The sequence below is a fragment of the Melanotaenia boesemani genome, chromosome 6 (genome assembly GCF_017639745.1).
Source record: "Melanotaenia boesemani isolate fMelBoe1 chromosome 6, fMelBoe1.pri, whole genome shotgun sequence".
NCBI lineage: Eukaryota > Metazoa > Chordata > Actinopteri > Atheriniformes > Melanotaeniidae > Melanotaenia > Melanotaenia boesemani.
The window spans coordinates 18,203,741-18,222,108 of NC_055687.1; the positions used below are offsets into that span (position 1 = coordinate 18,203,741).

Below are 18,368 nucleotides of genomic sequence, written 5' to 3' on the forward strand. Positions count from 1 at the left end.
CAGAGCATTCATATGAGACTGTGCTTAAGGAAAAAAAATCCCTCAATCAACAAGCAGTGCAACATGCACACGTGCAGTCACTGTTTCTGTGCATGTGTTCAAAATGGTTCTCCTCAGTCAGAAACAGTAGGAGACTGATTGATCAAGACAAGCTCTGTATGTATGTGCATGCTTGTGTTAATAAGCATACACACACACACACATATATATGTGTATGTGTGTGTGTGTTTGTGTCTACGCCTGCATCCGTTTAATTCCAGCAGGGTTCCCTGCACAATCTCCACACAGTGACACGGCTGACGATGGCTGTGCTGCTGTGATTTGTTTCCTACGCCTGTCTGGGTGTTTCCTTCACTTCCTCCAGTGCAGCACAGCCTTCTACCTAGCTGTCAGAAAATGGGGAATCACCCATCTGTGCTTATCTGTTATATCCACACACTCCAGGTAAAGTCTTTCAACTTTTGCACTGAGCAAAGAAGAACAAACAGCAGAAAATAGTTTCAAAACAGGTCAGAGGGGAGACATAGAAGGGGGATTTGGGGTGGGTATTCACACTAAAAATGTTTTCCTTTATTGTGCAACTTCAAACTCAACACAGCAAATTAAAGATATTAAATTAAAGAACCTGCTCAACAGGAGGATAAAAGTATTACTGACTATTAAAAGTTCTATGAGAATATAACCTCAGTTTTCACAAGATTTGTTTCTTCTGTAAACATTTTCATAAGGGGTTAAGTGCCTCATTTGCTAGTCATTAATAGGTTACTATGTTAATTTTTGTAAAAAATGGTCCCATTTAGAGAAAACAATTGACAAATTTACAAGTCTCTACCTTATATGCATGCCTAAATTTGACATCTTATAATTTCTGATTTTCTTTAAAATTGTAGTCTACAAAGAAATAGGTGTCGTCACCATCTTTTACACACAGGCCATAGAAACACTTTATATATACTCCCACTCCCCCACTTTAATTAAACCTTTGAAAAGTAATCTCTGCCTATGAAATTGATAAATTTAAAAACAAAATAAATCCTTTATGCTTTCAGGCCAAGTAGATTAAACCCTTCACCTTTGCTTCATTTAATATGTGCACATATATTGATACTGAAATTAACCCTACTTTACCTTCTGTTCATCTCAAACACACTCATGACTGTGTTATCAAACAGCCAATAACAGGTTTTTAATGTTGAATATAACGTGTGTCATGCTGTCAACTTTGTCATGGCTTTTGCAACTTGACTTGATTGGTTTCTTAGTGTTTTACAAAATTCAAACTAAATCGAAAGTAAAGATTTTAATGGTAATTTTCCTCAGCATGCCGTTGAAATTCTCAACCATGACCCTAACTGCTAATTTCACACACGCTGTATCCATGGAGTTGATAAGATGCAGATTTTTAGGGAGTTAAAATTTATGATATTGACATAAAAGATGACATTCTTCATAAAATTATACATGCATACATATACATGCAATAAGTTAGAATTATCCTAAAAAGCAAAAAGAATTGGATTGTTTATAAAGCTTTTAATCAATGTATATATTTCACAAATTAGTTAGAAGCCTCAGCTCGACTCCACACCACAACCTGTTCAGATGTAATACTGCAGATGGTACAGGGAGTGTTTAAACAATATCCCAGCCTCTCTGCCAAACAACTAGAGTTAACACAAATTTCAGAGTATCTACACAGGCTAAGATGTGCTTATTGGTATTTTCATCAGGCTTTAATGAAAAACACCACAGAGGACCTATTGACAAAGTCAGAACTCGATTTTCATTGGAGTGGTTGTTTGAGCTGCGTTTCTAGCATTTACATACAGTCCAAGGATATTTAAGCAACGGCTGATGAAGCCTCAATTTAGAATTTTCTGTAATAATCAGGGTTTACGTGTAAGTATAACTCCTAGACAAGCATACCTCCCTATAACAACTGCATCCAACCACATGGTCATTGATTTATGTGCTCACACACCTGTCCCTACTTATTGGTGCACATGTTGTTGACAGTTGCATTAATAAGCACTTATATGTTTACAACAGAACACCATTATCCAATATGATTCAATTTAGAAATTCACCTTTTGCAGGATGTAAATGCAAAATATAACTAATTGTATTCACAGTATTTTGTAGCAGTCTACCCTACCAGCATCCATGCACTGACAACAACTCACAGCCACCCACATGTACACACTAACACCCGGAACACCCCCAGGTAGCCTCAAGGCAATGGTATATTCTAACAATGTTGGTCGTAATGGGTTGTCATAGAAACATCAGTGAGGATTTCACTCATAGGAAGTCATTACAATAATTCTCAACCAACCAACCAACCAAAAAAGGAAAAAAAAGTCAAGTCCTGTTTTCTGCCTTGACCTGTCTTCCCAGCATCAAATTATCTTTCATCTGAAAAAAAGATAATCTTGTTTTTTACCTCAATGTTATTTTTCCACGACCTGCTGCACTTGGTCTCTCTCAAGCAGAAGTTACATCTTTTTCTGTCTATCCACATCCCCACTCCCCATCTGACGATCAACAAAAATAAAACACTCTGACCACTCTGAGGACATTGTGTTTGTGTGTGACATGAGGGGAGAGCATGTGTGGGAGAAATATGAGTGTGTATGTCAAGTTCTGTGTCAGTGTTGCGTGGGGGCTGCAGTCTGTAGCAGTGGGTTTGGGACTCTCTGTATCCACCCCCTGTTTTATGTCTGTGTGTGTTACAGTTAGAGATGTACTCTATCTCAAACATTCATTGGATGATTCACCGAGCAAATGGGGGTCTGTGTGTTTCTTTGTGAAAGTGTGTGTTTATTCACACATTTAATGGACCACACGGTGAAGAAAGTAGGTGAGCTGGCAAATATAAAGAGGTTGGACTCAGTGAAGATGAAAGAATACACATGCAGATTACAGGAGTTACGGGGCCAAGAAATCCACCTGAATCATCTATCTTTATTTAACTGAATGCTTTCAAAGATAAACAAACACAGTGGAAGATGCATTGTTAAACATGACAGGAGTTTTCTATTTTAGAGTAATTGTAGGTATTTTCTACAATCCTCTTGAATCCTTTTCAGTATTGCTCACTATTTTTGGTGCAATCAAACAACAGTCAAGTGAAGTTTATGTAAGTTTGCAAATGAAATACAATAATTGCTGCAGTAATGGTAACAGCAGTCAACACTATGTTAGACTATTACCTTCTTTTGTTGGTTTATCTTAAAAACCTGGGTGATTGGGGTCTAATAATTTTATATACTTATTTTATTCGGCTCGATTAGGACACATTAAAGTTAGGTTAAGTCCAGCAGCTATGTACCAATTAAGTTTATTATTATCTTCTTTTTTTTGACTAGAACTTTATTGTCATTGCAACAAGTGCAACGAAATTACAAAAGAAACAAATAAATAATAATTACAATTAAGAAACAATGCATATTGATATTAATTGATGTGAACTGTTTAAGTGATTAGTTTTAATTTTCCATTTGTTAATGAAGATATTTTTCAAAAGGGTTTGTTAAATAGTTTATAATAGTCTAACAACTGACTCACAGTCAGTAGGCATCGCAGTCTTCACACGCAAATGTACCAATGCCTTTGTCTTCATGTTGATTCATAGTTTTATTGTTTCTCTTTTCTTTTTTTCTTTCTTTTTTAAATTATGCTTCCAATGTTTCAAGCAAGCTGCTTTATAATATTAAACATTTCCACTCTGTCAAATGAGCACTTGGACAGAAGACTCAGTCTTCGAATACACTCAAGTGCTACATCATGCAAATACACCATCCTCTGAGAAGTATTCTCAGGAAACATGTACGTTTTGGGTCTCATTTTTTCCTCCCTGAAGTTATAAAGAAAACAACAAAAAGCTACCACACTCATAGTTAATATGAGATTATGTGACATTCAGCTGCAGAACCATTAAAAATCTAATTATAATACATTTGAAAATACAGTAACTGCCAAAAGCCAATAGAAAGAAGTAAAAATAAAAAAAGAAGACTGTATGACAGAGTAGATGGGAAAGATAATAAAGGAAGATCTAAAATGAAAGAAATAGTTGATGAGGGGAGGAACCCCCATGAAGTGAAGCAAGCAGGGAAATCAGCCGCTTAAACACTGATACAAGGAGATGGACAGTACATAGAAATAAACATGTGCCCTCTGGGAAAGGGAGATGGAGAATAGAAAAGATAGAGAAAGAGTAAAAATTTGATAAAACATGAGAGGTAGATAGTGGTGAAGAAAGGAAGACTGACAGAAAAAGTGAGAAAGTGAGAGTGGGAGGACATGGCACATTGAAAGGTAGGACCTTCATTATGCAATGAGGACAGACAAGAAAATAACACACAGAGAAACACACATCAACTACTAACAGGCTCTTGTTTGCACGCCTACACACTCAAAACACACAGAAGCACAGATGTAAGCTAATTCAGAAAGGATTGCCTAAATTACACAAGGCAGAATTTCTCTTGCAAATGACAGCATGTTCTCTAATCTGCTGACCTTTGGACAGGGCGAGGACACCGCCTCAGGGAGAATGTGAGGGAGAAAGAAGAGAAGGGAGAGGAAATGTACTGACCATGATGCCTGTAAGCAGACAGACTCCTTTGCCACAGTATGTGTGAGGAACCATGTCTCCATAGCCGATGGACAGGAAAGTGATGGAGATAAGCCACATGGCTCCAAGGAAGTTACTGGTCACATCCTGAGTATCGTGATACCTACAAAGAAATACCCCCCAGCATTTAGTGAATAAAGTCAGCCAATAGTAAAAGTTATAAATAATAACAGAAAACAAATGGCCCACTGGTTCTGTCTGCAAATGTGGGCGTCACAACTAAAACACGTGTTCAGATAAAGAACATAATACATAACTGTATCTGTTGCCTCCATCATTCCTGCACTACACAACACTGTTACCATAGCAACCAAACCTGGTGCAGATCCGATGAGACAAAGTTGTTCTTTCAAAAAAAAAAAAAAAAAAAAAAAAAAAAAAGAAAAAGAAAAAAAAAAAGTCATTCAATAGATAAATGAAAAATTTAGCCTTGAATGTTAGCAATAGATACATTGACTCTCCAAGCTCTGGCACAAAGAGACCTAGATCCAAAGTCCTGTATAAACAACTTGTTTGAAGCATTTAATTGTATTTTTACTTTTGGTTATGAGAGGAGAGAAAATGCCAATTAAAGTCAATAGTAGAACAAACAAAGGCTTCCCAGCAGATGGCCAATGTCGAATGTAATCAAGCATATTAAGCTACTGACATTTTCCCTAATTTCCTAAATTATCTCCAAAAGCATTTGAACGCATCAGAAGAGTGAGTCATATTTTGCCTTCTGTACGATAGTGCATCAGTAGCATTCAGAAGTTTGAAAAATTGCTTTATGAACCATTAATCGTAACAGAACAATGTGATTGTTTGCAACAGTGCTCTTCAAAAACAGAGAGACATATGTTTGCAGGTTATTTCATTTTCTATCTGGCTGCTGGATCAAAGACAGGTCGATATGTACGCAGTCTGCACAGCCATATGTTTACTGCTGTTTTAAGGACAATGAGTTTCTTTGCATGTAAAAAAAAAAAAAGAAAAAAAAAACTAATATAAAAAAAACAAGATTTTAACACTAGAAAAAAGCAATATTTTTCCTTTGTGTGTAGATGCTTTAGTTGAATCCCACTGGTCCACTTTTTAGGATCTATAGATGAAATGAAAATGTATTTTTTGAAGATAACAGCATTGTAATATGCTGGTAAAAGGGTATTTTTTTCTTTAACAATTCTCTTTTAAAACATCAACATACAACTTTCTATTCAATGAGCAGACCTCACACTGAGCTGATAATGTAATATGACAAATTCCTTTGTGTACTATCTCAGCACTGTTATCCCTGCTCTTAACCATTTAACTGCCTGCTTTACCATTTGGTAAAATCAGAATCAGAATGCTCTTTATTATTGTTGCATGTATCACATGCAACGAAATTACACCGTGTCACCTACAAATAATCACACATAATACCCCCCCCCCATCTCAAACATTAAAAATAAACAATAAAAAACATTAACAAACAATAAAAGCAAAAAAAAAAAAAAAAAAAAATAGACAATAACAGCAATAAACTAACAGAAAATTAGGTAAGTGCAAAAAACTGAGGTAGATGTTTGCACCTATGTTTTACCTCATAGCAGCATGAGGTTAAACGTAAGTGCAAAGTAGCACATTTTGCACTTTTGTGCCATTAATCAGTTATTATTGTTGGTGTAATGTATTGCATGGGGGGAACAGGAAGAGGAGAGAGAGTTTAGTATTCTTACTCCTGCTGGGTAGAAACTGTTTGAGAGGCTAACATTGTGTGTTTAAGTGACTTTTACTGTTGACCAGAGGACAGCAGAGTAAACAGGTAGTGAAACGGGTAGGAGATGTCTTTAACAATAGAAGAGATCTGCTGCAACTTCAGGAGCGGTAGATGTCATCTAGAAAGGGGCAGAGAAGGGTAGATGATCTTCTGGGCTGTTTTCCGCACTCTCCGAAGAGCAGCTCTGTCAGCTGCAGGTAGTGAAAGTGCAGGTGATGGCATTAGTTAGAACACTTTCCACTGAGCACCAGTAGAAAGACTGTAGACGGTTTGAAGGCGAATGCGCTTTCTTCCGTGTTCTGGGGAAGTACTGGTAGAGCCTCTGATTTTTTACAACAGCAGTGTTCTTAGACCATTTAAGATTCTCGCTGTTCACCCCCAGAAAAAACACGGGTAACTTCTCTACTGCCACATCCCCCCATGTCCAATGGTCTGAGCTCCACCCTTTTCCGTCTGAAATCAATAACAAGCTTTTTGGTCTTTTTAATGTTTAGGAAGAGGTTGTTAGGAGAACATCACGTTTCTTTCAGCGACCTCATTCCCATTTGAGATGCGGCACACCACGGTTGTCATCTGCAAATTACTCCCGTACTAAGTGTTGTCGAGGGGTAGGGACTGAATCTCACAGTCTGTGGGTGTTCACTGAGAAAATCCAGGATGCACCCACAAAGATGCTTGCTGTGGTCAAGGTCCAGCATTTTTTGTGATTAGCTGTGAGCAGCAAATTTCTCAGTGATTATAATAAATCTTGCTAAACATTTGTGGAAGTAAGCCTGTCTGAGGTAAATATCTGCCACTTGGTTTGGGTATGTAATACCCCAAGTAAGTGTTTGTTATCCCATAACTGTTTCAGATTTCAACCATTTAACTGTTTTACTACATTTAACTACATTTAACTTTATTATTAACTGCCATGTCAGGCATTTGTTTAATAAACATTGATTCTTATTATTATTGTCCAAAGGAAAAGAAAAAAATGCAAATAAAAACATTTCCATTACTGTTTCCTTAGTGCGAACAATAAAGGTTAACAACCATACTCATAACATGTTGAGCATTTTGAACATCATGTAAAATGATAGGTAATACTGTCAGATAGTATACTGTATTTGGTACATGTAATTGCTTCATTGAACACCTTACCTATCAAACTCCAACACACATTAAAATGGTCCAGCTTCTGCACTGACCTCTCACACACTCGTACGGTCCAAGCAGCGATGATCCACAGAGAGATGCTGAAGACCAGCAGCACCGTTCCGGGGCAGATAGTCATGAGGGTTTTCATTACAAACCGTGTGTTAAAATGGACCTGAAATACACACATACATGCACACTCAGTAAAAGGGTGCTGATAAATTATGCTGTTTCACACATGTGAATTGTAGTAATAGTAAAGTCCACCCAGGAATTCTCATCTAGAGAGCTCTTTCTCGTACAGACTTAAAGTTTTACTAATTAAGTCTTCAGAGTGGCTTTTGATGGAGCTAGAACTCAAAGATTCTCCCTATAATTGGGGTCAAGATCATATCTTGCCCTCGGACTTGGGTTAAGCTACACAGTGTCTTTGAGTAATTTGCCTGTTTTATAGTAGCTGTTATACGTGGCTCAGTTGTCAATAAGAGCAAACCATCAAGTTCTGGCAGATGAATTCTTTGATGGTTGAGCCTTTGAAGGGTAAAACAGCTGATAAATGAGTTGTCATTTTAAAGCAGCACTTCAGTGGCAGCTTTAACTTTTCTCCTTGTCATCATAAGCCAGAGGGTCAGAGCAATGCCACTGCACATATACAAGCAAACTTCTAGATTATTCATTTTAAGTCTATTCCATCTCCACTGCTGCTCTCCCCTCTCTAACTAGTTTGCATATTTCTACAATGAGCTACATCCCTACACTCTAATCTTACAATAATATTGGATGACTTGTACACATTTTTTTCCCTACTCATATTCCAATTTCATTCTAGACTTTCTTTTCATGGCCCATTTGAGCAGATGCAATATCATGCTCCCATTTCACACTACTATCTTATATTGTATTATGAAAGATCCACCATAGCTTACATCTAAGTCGCTTTGCACAATAACAAAAAGGAGAGGAACAGGTTTCAGTTGTCAGATGAAAAGAAACAAGCAGTCTATAAGGACAGGAGAGAGGACTATATGATATTTAAAGACAGAATAGAGGGGACAAAATAAACAGACTGGATTTAGAGGAAGGCGCTCTTGTTAATACCTTTACTCCTAAAGTCATTCCAGCTAAACCTTTCACAATGGCAATCTCGACTGCATGTTGTAATAATGAACACCTGCAAAGAAACAAACAAAACAAAACAAAACAGAACAAAAACCCCTTCTGACCTTATTTAGGGCACCTATACTCCTAGAGGAGGCATCAGTGAAGAGTTTGCTGTGAAGAAGCATGACTCTGGCAATGAGGTAGAGGCGCAGGAACATGGGCACGCTCAGCACCATGTCCAGGTCAGCCTCGGCCTGTGATGGTGCATATGAGAATGCCAGCCGTGCCCGCCACTGAAATTTAAAGTCCCCAGGCACAGGATGCACCGCAGACACCAGTAGCTCCAGAGCGATCAAAAGAACCCTCTCCATCGTCATGGCAATACGCCAGTCGTCTGCCCCATTGTCGATGACAAACAGCTGCAGGGATGAGAAGAGTCAAACGAGTAAAGGTGAAGCACTTCTTTTAATACGTCCCAGTTAAAACTTCATCATGATCCTCTGTTGGCACAGTCCTCTGTTGAATAAGGTGGGACTGATGCAATGATTATAGAAACCTGCAGCAAATCAGACTAAATGTCTTTCCTGAAATGGAAAGCAAATCTGTTTAATCAGCAGTTCACTTGCCATACAGATCTTTGGCTCGTTTTCATTTAACCTGCAAGGCTTGTCCCACTAAAATTAAATCAGAGATGCTGAGTCATCTGGAGCGTTGACTCTTATGTAAAACAGGTTTCTAATTACCAAAATAACTAAATTTATTTATTTATTTCTTAGATAAGAACAACTACCACTGCGCTATTATTTCTGTTGGTCTCATGGGCACAAGCCTACCAGTTATGAATAGATTAGGGCAGAGGGTCCAGAAGCCCCCCTCCTTCTTGGTCTAGTTCTTATGAGCCCCCAAACCTTAAGATATTTTTCTGTGCTTTAAGCAACAGAATACACATTCAAAACTGTGACCACAGGGCATGTTGTTTGCTCCATTAAAATGATTTAATCTTGTTTGTAAGCAAAGATGCCACATTGTGTCATGTTTGTATGTCTTTGGTGGTACAAAGACTAGCCATAAATAAAAGCGTCATTCAATGTTGAGTTTTCCACTAATTTTCAGGAAGGCAGGTATGCAAATATGTGCCATGGTTATGTTATTATGTTAAAGTAACATGAGAAAAAAAAATCTCAGGTCTGTTAAAATATACCTAAATGGGTTTGTCTGACTGAAATTGCCCTAGACCGAATTTATCGAAACAGGAAAACACAGCCAGATAATGTAGCTCAGAGTTTCTCTAGCATCTATCTGTTCACAGCAACTATTCCACTAACTGAAGCAGTCATATCTGTCATTTCTCTACACCGTTAAATATGACTAATAATAGTATCATGTAGAGTACTGTCTCTACAAGCAGCATGAGTAAAAAAAAAAGCTTCTTATAAATGTGTTTTGACACTGGAGCAGTCATCTTGGTCAAATCTATTGTTTAAACAAGCCACAAAGTCTGCAAAAAGGAGGGTGGATGGATGAAGGGGTTCAGGCATTTAGGCACATGCCTCAATACCAACATATGTTCATCAGTAACAATACACCAATTTACATTCATACTTTTATTACTTCCTGGTTGCATTCAAACAAAAATAACTTTTATACAATCAGAAAACAACAGTAACTTGGACTAAAGTGTATTTTGATTAAAAATGCAGCCATTGCTGTCATATGGACACCATGACCATGGACTGGTTGCAAAGGTTTGATGAAAACACAACACATTATGACCAAACTTGACCATTTCCCACGCTGGCTGCATAGTGTTTGAATGTAACAGTAGTCTCTATCTGCTTGCATGGACATATGTAGAATAAGTGCATTTTGGAAAGTAGTAAAAAAAACAGCATACAGACAAGAAGTTGATAATAATCTTAAATAATGTGCATCTCATATGTAAAAGTGAAGTGTACATAGCATATTAAATGCACAGAATATTTAAATTCACTTCTCTACATAGTAATAATTACAATAAGTAATAAATGTTTGTCAATTGTTTTGGTCCATGATCTAATAGGACAAGAAGAAAAAGAAGACAGAGGGCATACTGCCATGTTGTTGTAGTTTAAGGACAAACATACTTTGATTGATATGTCAATTCCACCTAAAGGTTTGCGTGCTGGGACAAGGACAGTGGTACACTTAAATAGCCAAGCCATCGCCTAGGCAAATGCTCCTGAATTGAACCTCATAGAAAATCTATGGAGCATTGTCAAGAGGAAGACATGAGACAAAGCAATGCAGAAGAGCTGAAGGCCGCTATTGAAGCATACTGGTCTACCATTACACCGCAGTAGTGTCACAAGTTGATAACATCAATGCCACGCCACATTAAGGCAGTAATTCATGCTAAAGTGGCTCAAACCAAACTGAGTTCATATGCATTACCATACTCCTCAGATGGTCAACATTTCTGCATTCAAAATCCTTTTTGTATTAATGTAATATTACAATTTTCAGAGATTTCGATTTTTGGGTTTTGATAAGCTGTAAGCCATAATCATCTAAATTATAATGAATATATATATATATATATATATATATATATGTATAATCCATCATGTGTAGATTCTATACATAGATTAGGACATATAGTTAGGAAGGGTTAATTCAATTTGATGAACAGTATTTTTATGTTCCCTGCAGGAATTGATCTTGCAAAAATGTATTGTTTATTGTCTTCCCCAGAGTGAAATTAAATATCCACTCTCTCCAGCAGCGTTACTTTAATTGCAGTTTTCCCTCCTTGTATGTGGATGTTTTGTGTTCGTAATTGCTGTGGTTACTCTTGATATTGTCACCAAAGCTGCCGTTATAAGGAAGTGGTAAGAACAAGTTTCATTACAGGGGCCCTCCTCCAGACGGTGCTGACAGGAGCTGGGGGAGAAGGAGGGGATGGTAGGGGGGCTGATGAGAGGAGAGGGCAGTGGAAAGAGATGGATGAAGTGCAGAGAAAATGAAGAAATATATAGGAATGATGAAATATCAGGGAAAGGAAAAATCTAAAGTAATCTGGGGATTTTCTGCAAAGGCATCACAAAAGTTCAAATAAATTAAAACATTTGTACAATATTTCTTAGCCATGCAGATGTGGGATGGATATGGGCTGGAATTCTGTGGCGTGACTATATTTATATTTTTTATATTAAATCAGAACTTTACAACTCCATTGTGAAATCTAATGTCTCTAAGTTAGATTATCGGTGTGGACAGAAAAGGTTAAAGATAGAGTGGGAGAAGCAGAAAACAGAGACCAAACAGAAAGGTCGGGACACAGGGAGCGAAATGAGGAACTCCCCTGCTGTAAATCAGCTGAGCTTACCAGATGCTGTACTGCCTGGAGATACAGCCAGTGCTCTAACAATTGCTCTGTACAACATGATTCATCTCAAGGGCTTTTAACCCACACAAACATTTATTTAGGAAAGCAAAACAAGTACAAAAACAGGTCAAGCTTCAGAGCAAGTGGGCATGACAGTTGTGTGTCTAAGCCAACTGATGGCTGTCATGATGAAGTCAGACTGCAGCCCTGCCACTTCCTCAACCACTTGTGAAAGTACACACTACAGAATTCATCATTATTTATATCCTGCACAGCAGGGTATTTGTGTTATCCTTGTTATTCTATTGTTACATGTGTGTGCACACATGGCAATGATGTGTGCACACATGATAGCTTACATACACACACCTGAGCTGTTGTGTAAGCTATCATTTGAACCAGAGGGTCAAAAGCTGAATGCATTCTTTAATGATTTCGGAGAGGATTCATGTGCATGCATTTGCATGTGTGTGTGTGTACATACTGTAATTGTGTGTTTTTGTATGTGCCTGAGTGAGTTCGAGAGAGAGTGCGCAGACCCAGCCTCGTCATGGTGACTGTTGCCAAGGCGACAACATCAAAGAGCAGCCAAGCTTAATTAGGATCCCTAGTGAGGGAGAAAAAGAGAGTCAAAAAGAGAGAACTGCAAGGAGAGATGAGGAAAAAGAAGGAACAAGAAAAAAAAAACCTAAGGTGTACGACAGTGAGTGAAGAGGTACAGAGAGCACAGGTTGTCTGACACTTGTGTTCTCTACAGAGATTTGCAAAGGTTTACATATGTGTGGCTGCTCGTATTTTGTTGAGAAAAATCTATTCACACTTTCACATTTGGGGACAAGAAGCTGTCCCAACAACTTATGCATCATACATGTTTTTGTGTTGTGTTCTACATTTTACAGTCATTAAGCTTAGTGTTGTTTAGTTGTCTAGCGTTCTTTCTTTTTGGCTTCAAAAGGTTTGAAATGTCAATGGTTAAGTTTTAGGTAAGTCCAGTTTGTGTCACTGCTATGTCCTTTTATGTGACGAAAATAAGTTCCTGTCTGTGTGTTGGTTATATTAAATATATTTATATTCATTCATGCTCCCCTTCTGTCCAGGTTTCTGTTTTTTTTCTCCTTCCAACATCTTTCACTCCAGTTTATTTCTGCACAAAATGACATTTCTCCAAATCAAAACGGAGGTGATCCAGTTTCCAGTGCCACTGGAGGAAATGACTCTTCGCCCTTCCTCTTCCCTCCTCCTCTAACACACTCTTGCTGTTGGTCTTTTCCTGGCTAAATCGCCATGAGGAAGGGATAAATAATTAAATTCCATTAGGAGAGTAATCTGTCAATGGGAATGAGTGAGTGCCATTACCCCTACATGAACAGGACAGAGGCACAGCATGATGAAAGACTGCACAGAGAAATTTGCCTAAAAATGGTTGCAAATGTATATTACAACATATAAAGATCAAAATTGGGATTTGCAAATGTGTACAACTGATCTGTTCTTATTAAACTGTTATCTGAGAAACACAAAAATGCACCAGAGAGGCTGATAACATTATCAAGCATAACCTTAAAAAATATAACAGCTATGATGAATTGTTCTTATTGCAAAGTGTATGTGTTTACTTATGTCAATTTCTACTAACATTTGATCCTGAGCAACTGGGACATCCTGCGAAGTGTTAGCAGAGCTAGCTTGAAACTACTTATAAATCCACAGGAATACCAGATGTCCTAGTTTTTTACAGTGCTTAATGAGGGCACACTCTTGAATCATACACTGTTAACACATACATGGCTGTTGCTTACAACAGGCAAACATTTGGCCATTGACATTAAATACAGAACAAGTATTTCAACTACACATATGTGACCATTATAAAACTAGTTATTCTCAATAAAGAAGGGCATGAGAAGTAAAAAGTCCGTAGGAGTTGTCTATCTATGTGTGCATGTTTGTGTAAGAGAACTTAAAGAGCACATAAAGAGAGGTGAAGGTCAGATAACTGTTAAATCAACTTTGACATAAAGAACAAGCCCACAGGGAAGGATGAACAAGATCATGGGGGAAAAAGTGTCTTATTTTCTTTCATTTTAACAAACTGTGGCATCACAGAGCAGAGGGCTAGGAACAAGGAAAGGCAATGAAAAGTAGATGGGACAGAAGGAGGACAAAATAAGGGTGAAAGCAACAGGAGAGAGGGAGGAAAAAAAAAGGATAAGTGTGTGAAAATGATAAGCACGAAAGATAGGCTGAGGTGTCTACACGGTTTAAGGTGTGAGGTCTGACAAGACACTCTCAGGCATTTTCCTCTGCTCTGATGCTACATCTGCAGCCTGCTGGAGGAATTTGTGGCCCTTCAACATGTAACCTCTTATGGTTTCTCAGAGGCCATCACACCTTTATAATCATGTTAAGTGCCTGATTGCAAATGCTTTGCATTATAAAACCAAACAAAGTCCTGGCCAGATTCCGCTAAAGCCAACTAGAGAATCACACAGGGAGAGTTTTGTACACACGATAGCACGGACATGCACGCACATATGAATTCAGACAGCCCCGTCAAGACTAAAAAAGAGGCAGATGCAGACAAATAAGGCTCAAGTCTCTATTTCCCAAGGGAGGAAAACAGACTAAACCTAAGTCTGAAAAAGAGACAGTCCTTATCACTGAAGGGGATGGTGACAGAGCATGAAACGATGCACACAGTCTTTTACACACATAGTCACAACTCTAGGGAATGTCTGGATCCTGCAGCATGGAAATCCCTGGAACAGGAAGAAAATAAGTGGGGCAAGCCAAACACTCAAACACACACACATACTCAGCACACAAGCGCAGATTCACACACCCTGATATACATGAATATTCAAGGAGGATAACACACTTTCCCTGACTGTAATTGCAGCTCTGAGGGAACACCCCTCTGGCTGCTTGTACGCATGTAGTAGAAAGTAAGGGGAGAGTGAAGTGAAAAGGAAGTGCTGGAAAGTGTGAGAATATGAGGAGAGGTTCATGACTGGGGTGTGTGCATGTGTTATGCATCCCGGTATACCAGTAGAAATTCTAAAAACAGTAACTAGGAGAGAGTGGAGAGAGGATTCCACTAGTGATGCCTGGAGACCGGGAATTTCCTTCATTCAGTGCAAATATGAAAGATAAGCTGTGTTACCAAAATGCCAGAGGCAAGCATGAGACGGATGGCATCCGATAAGGTAACATTTCTTGGAAATAAGTGAATGAAATACTTTATTCATGTTTAGAGTCTAAAGCAGATGCTGCGGTTTTCCTCTGGCATATTTCGCTTCCATTATCATTTAAGAGGCGAATAAAGCATACATTATGCACTATGACATCATTAAATGACAGTCCAAGAATGATCCATCTCCAGACTGGAGTTCACTTTAAATGAAAGGACGGATCCCACTTGGAAGACAACCACATGCTTCATTTTCCTCTCGCCTGCCTTGGAGTGGCTGTGAGTGCCAATCTGGTGTCTTCTTGATCAATGGAGCACCTCTAAAACCCTCCAAAAGAAACTGAATAACACAAGTCACTAATGCTTAAAGTGCACTAATGGACTGGAGAAACATCTCCTTCTCACACACTCTTTTAGAGTTTCTATTAGATTAATTTTAACAACAATTCAATTTTTGCCTTTCAAGTATGCATTTATTTCAGATGTATGGGTTAAAATGAACCCTTTTGCTTTAAAGTTGTTGCTGGGCATGTAAAAGTTTGTGTGTGTGTGTGTGTGTGCGTGTGTGTCTGCATGTGTGAAGAAAAGAAGGCATGACCTATTGTGAGTTGGCAAATTTAGGATACACATAAAAGAGCAGAACTCATGAACATGAACATGGGCCTCTGTTTAAAACCAAAATGAATTTGTCCTCTAAAAAGATTAAACCAGTAAAAAACTATTAAAACCATTGGTGACCATAAACAAAAAGAGGATCTTAGATGAGGCCTAGAGATTAAAAATAAAAAGCAAACATACTGTCCTTCAAGTTGTCATTTTTACGTAAATAAAAATGAGACTGGCAAAAATCAAAATTGTACAAAATGGAGAAACAGTAGCGGCCAGTCGTTTTGCTGAGCAGATTTCTGTGTAAGGTTCTGGTTTAAAAGCTCTCTCCCTTAACTGCTCACAACTAAATCTGTAATTCAGTCGTGGCTGGCCTCCCTTGACTTGTGTTAGGTCTTTCCAAGCAAACTCTTTGTCTGCCCCTTATATACTCCCAGGTGTGGCAAATAATTAACAGGTCATGGGGGTGGTGCTACCAGCATGGGAGCATTCAGGATCCTGAATGCCACACAAACATTTAGCCTGCTTTAGTTTTTACCATTTGAATTATCTCTCTAATTACCTCCTTAATAATCGATAAATAACAACCACTGTCTTGCGGGTTGCTTTAATTGATTGATCTTTGGGTAGCTTTTGTGTTTCACTTCTCTCTCCATTATGTCTGAGCAATCCTAGTCATTTGGAAACACTGTTAAATCTAATGGCAAGTAATTTCACAGGCCAGACAATCACTAAACTCAAAATGTCTCCTGGTTTATGGAGGGACTTACAATTGCTGCTGCAAATCAATATTAAAGTTTGTAACTTTTTTAAATTGTTCTAAACACAGGTGCAGAGAATAAGAAAAGTCAAATTGTGTACACATCAGAGGAAGACTATTTGTCAAACACTGAAGTGATTTCAAGAAAGACCCCGTCAACGGGGTCAACCCGAAATCAGACTCTACTAACTTTGATGTTGCAGGATTATGGAGAAGAAGCTCATATCATTTTGTACTTGAGTCACTCTTGGTTCTCATTTTTCTTCTCCAAATTTCTATTGAGCTGTTGAGTTTTTCTTACCTAAGGCAGATACAACACTAAATGATTTGTCACATGGCACTGTTGCCATAGTAACAGTGTCTGAGCTGATCCTTTTGTGACCGTAACAGCAATGGTCCTTGTTAGTGCTAAATGTAAATTATCAGAAATCATCAACATTTGACAAAGATTACTGGAAGAATTAACAGACAAAGTAATATACTAAGTATATATATATATATATATATATATATATAATATCATCTGTTTCTGAAGCTATAGTTTACTAAATGCAGAATACTCCACAACCCATAATCCTCTTTTGAGTGTGTTGCATGATTTATCATTTAAGCATCAGCACTGTGCAAAGACAAATAAAGCAAATTAATTAAAAAATGTCAACAGGAGAAAACATGAAAACAGAGATTTGATTGCAAAGACACACAATAGAGAGGTAAGTCAGTGAATTGGTCTAATATGGGAGTCTAATCAAATCATGAGTGAGGCAACTGATACTAACTAAGACAAGTGTTAGAAGTTTAATTAACTTAGTACAGTTATTTGTTAAAGAGACAATGAAATAACTGCCAGAAAACTTTATGAAACATCACACTGAATACATGTCAGCTCAGAGGAACAAACAATTCTTTTAAGAGCTTAGATATAATTTCACAGCCAGTGTCAGCAGCACTTCTGTTACATGCAAATCACGCAGCGGGGCTGAAAATACCAGAAATGATACACAAATAACCACCAGAAAAACAAATAAGCAACAACAAAAAAAAAACCAACAACAAAAAACACTTGAGGACTCATCTGGTGAGAGAAAGAGAGATGGGGTGGGGGAGGGGACAAATGTTGTCTATCAATTCTTGAAAAGTGTTGTTTCATGTCAGATATTGTAATGCGATCCCTTTCACCTGCTTAGTTACTAAAATATACTGCTTGAAAACTTAACTCCTCCATGTTTAACTCAACCTGTTTCATTTTGCCTGGTAAACGTTTGTTCGTTAGTTTCTGTGATGACCTATTGGATGATAGGAGTGCCACAAAAATATCTGGAAAAGAATAAGGAAATAAATGAGGAAATGTTTAGACTAATACATAAAACAAATTCAGATATTTTATATTTTTTCACTGATTTAATTTTTACAAAATTTCATTCTTTTGCATTTTTCTCTGTTCTTTTAATTATTATTTTCTCTATATATTTCCTTTTTCTTTTCCCTATTTATTTACTTATTACTTATAAGCCAACAGGATTCAGCAAGAGAAGACTAAACCTTTATTTATTTAACTCTAATTGACTAATTAACTGTTTTAGGTGAAAAGTATGCCATTTTACTGCTTGAAAGTCATTCACATTAGACTTATAACCCCACGTTTAAGACTGGAGTGTCAGTAATGCAGATGATGGAGCACAAAACTGCAAAGATCACACTTCTAACATGTCTCATGTCAACTTCTTGTCACTTATCACTGCCACTTTTCACTGCATTGCTGGCTTAACAAAACCCTTTGTCCCACACAGGAGAAAACCAACAACAACAAAAAAACAAAAAACAAAACCA

General features: G+C 37.7%; 1 protein-coding gene across 1 annotated transcript in view; it reads right to left on the reverse strand.

The window, feature by feature from the left end:
• The window catches only part of kcnn3 (potassium intermediate/small conductance calcium-activated channel, subfamily N, member 3), a 65,384-nt gene that overhangs the window by 16,928 nt on the left and 30,088 nt on the right, over window positions 1–18,368 (reverse strand). The window contains exons 4-6 of the mRNA XM_041988821.1: window positions 8,741–9,037; window positions 7,571–7,692; window positions 4,601–4,742 (exon numbers count right to left, since the gene is read on the reverse strand). Of these exons, the coding sequence (XP_041844755.1) occupies window positions 4,601–4,742; window positions 7,571–7,692; window positions 8,741–9,037 (561 nt within the window). The remainder of the gene's footprint in view (window positions 1–4,600; window positions 4,743–7,570; window positions 7,693–8,740; window positions 9,038–18,368) is intronic.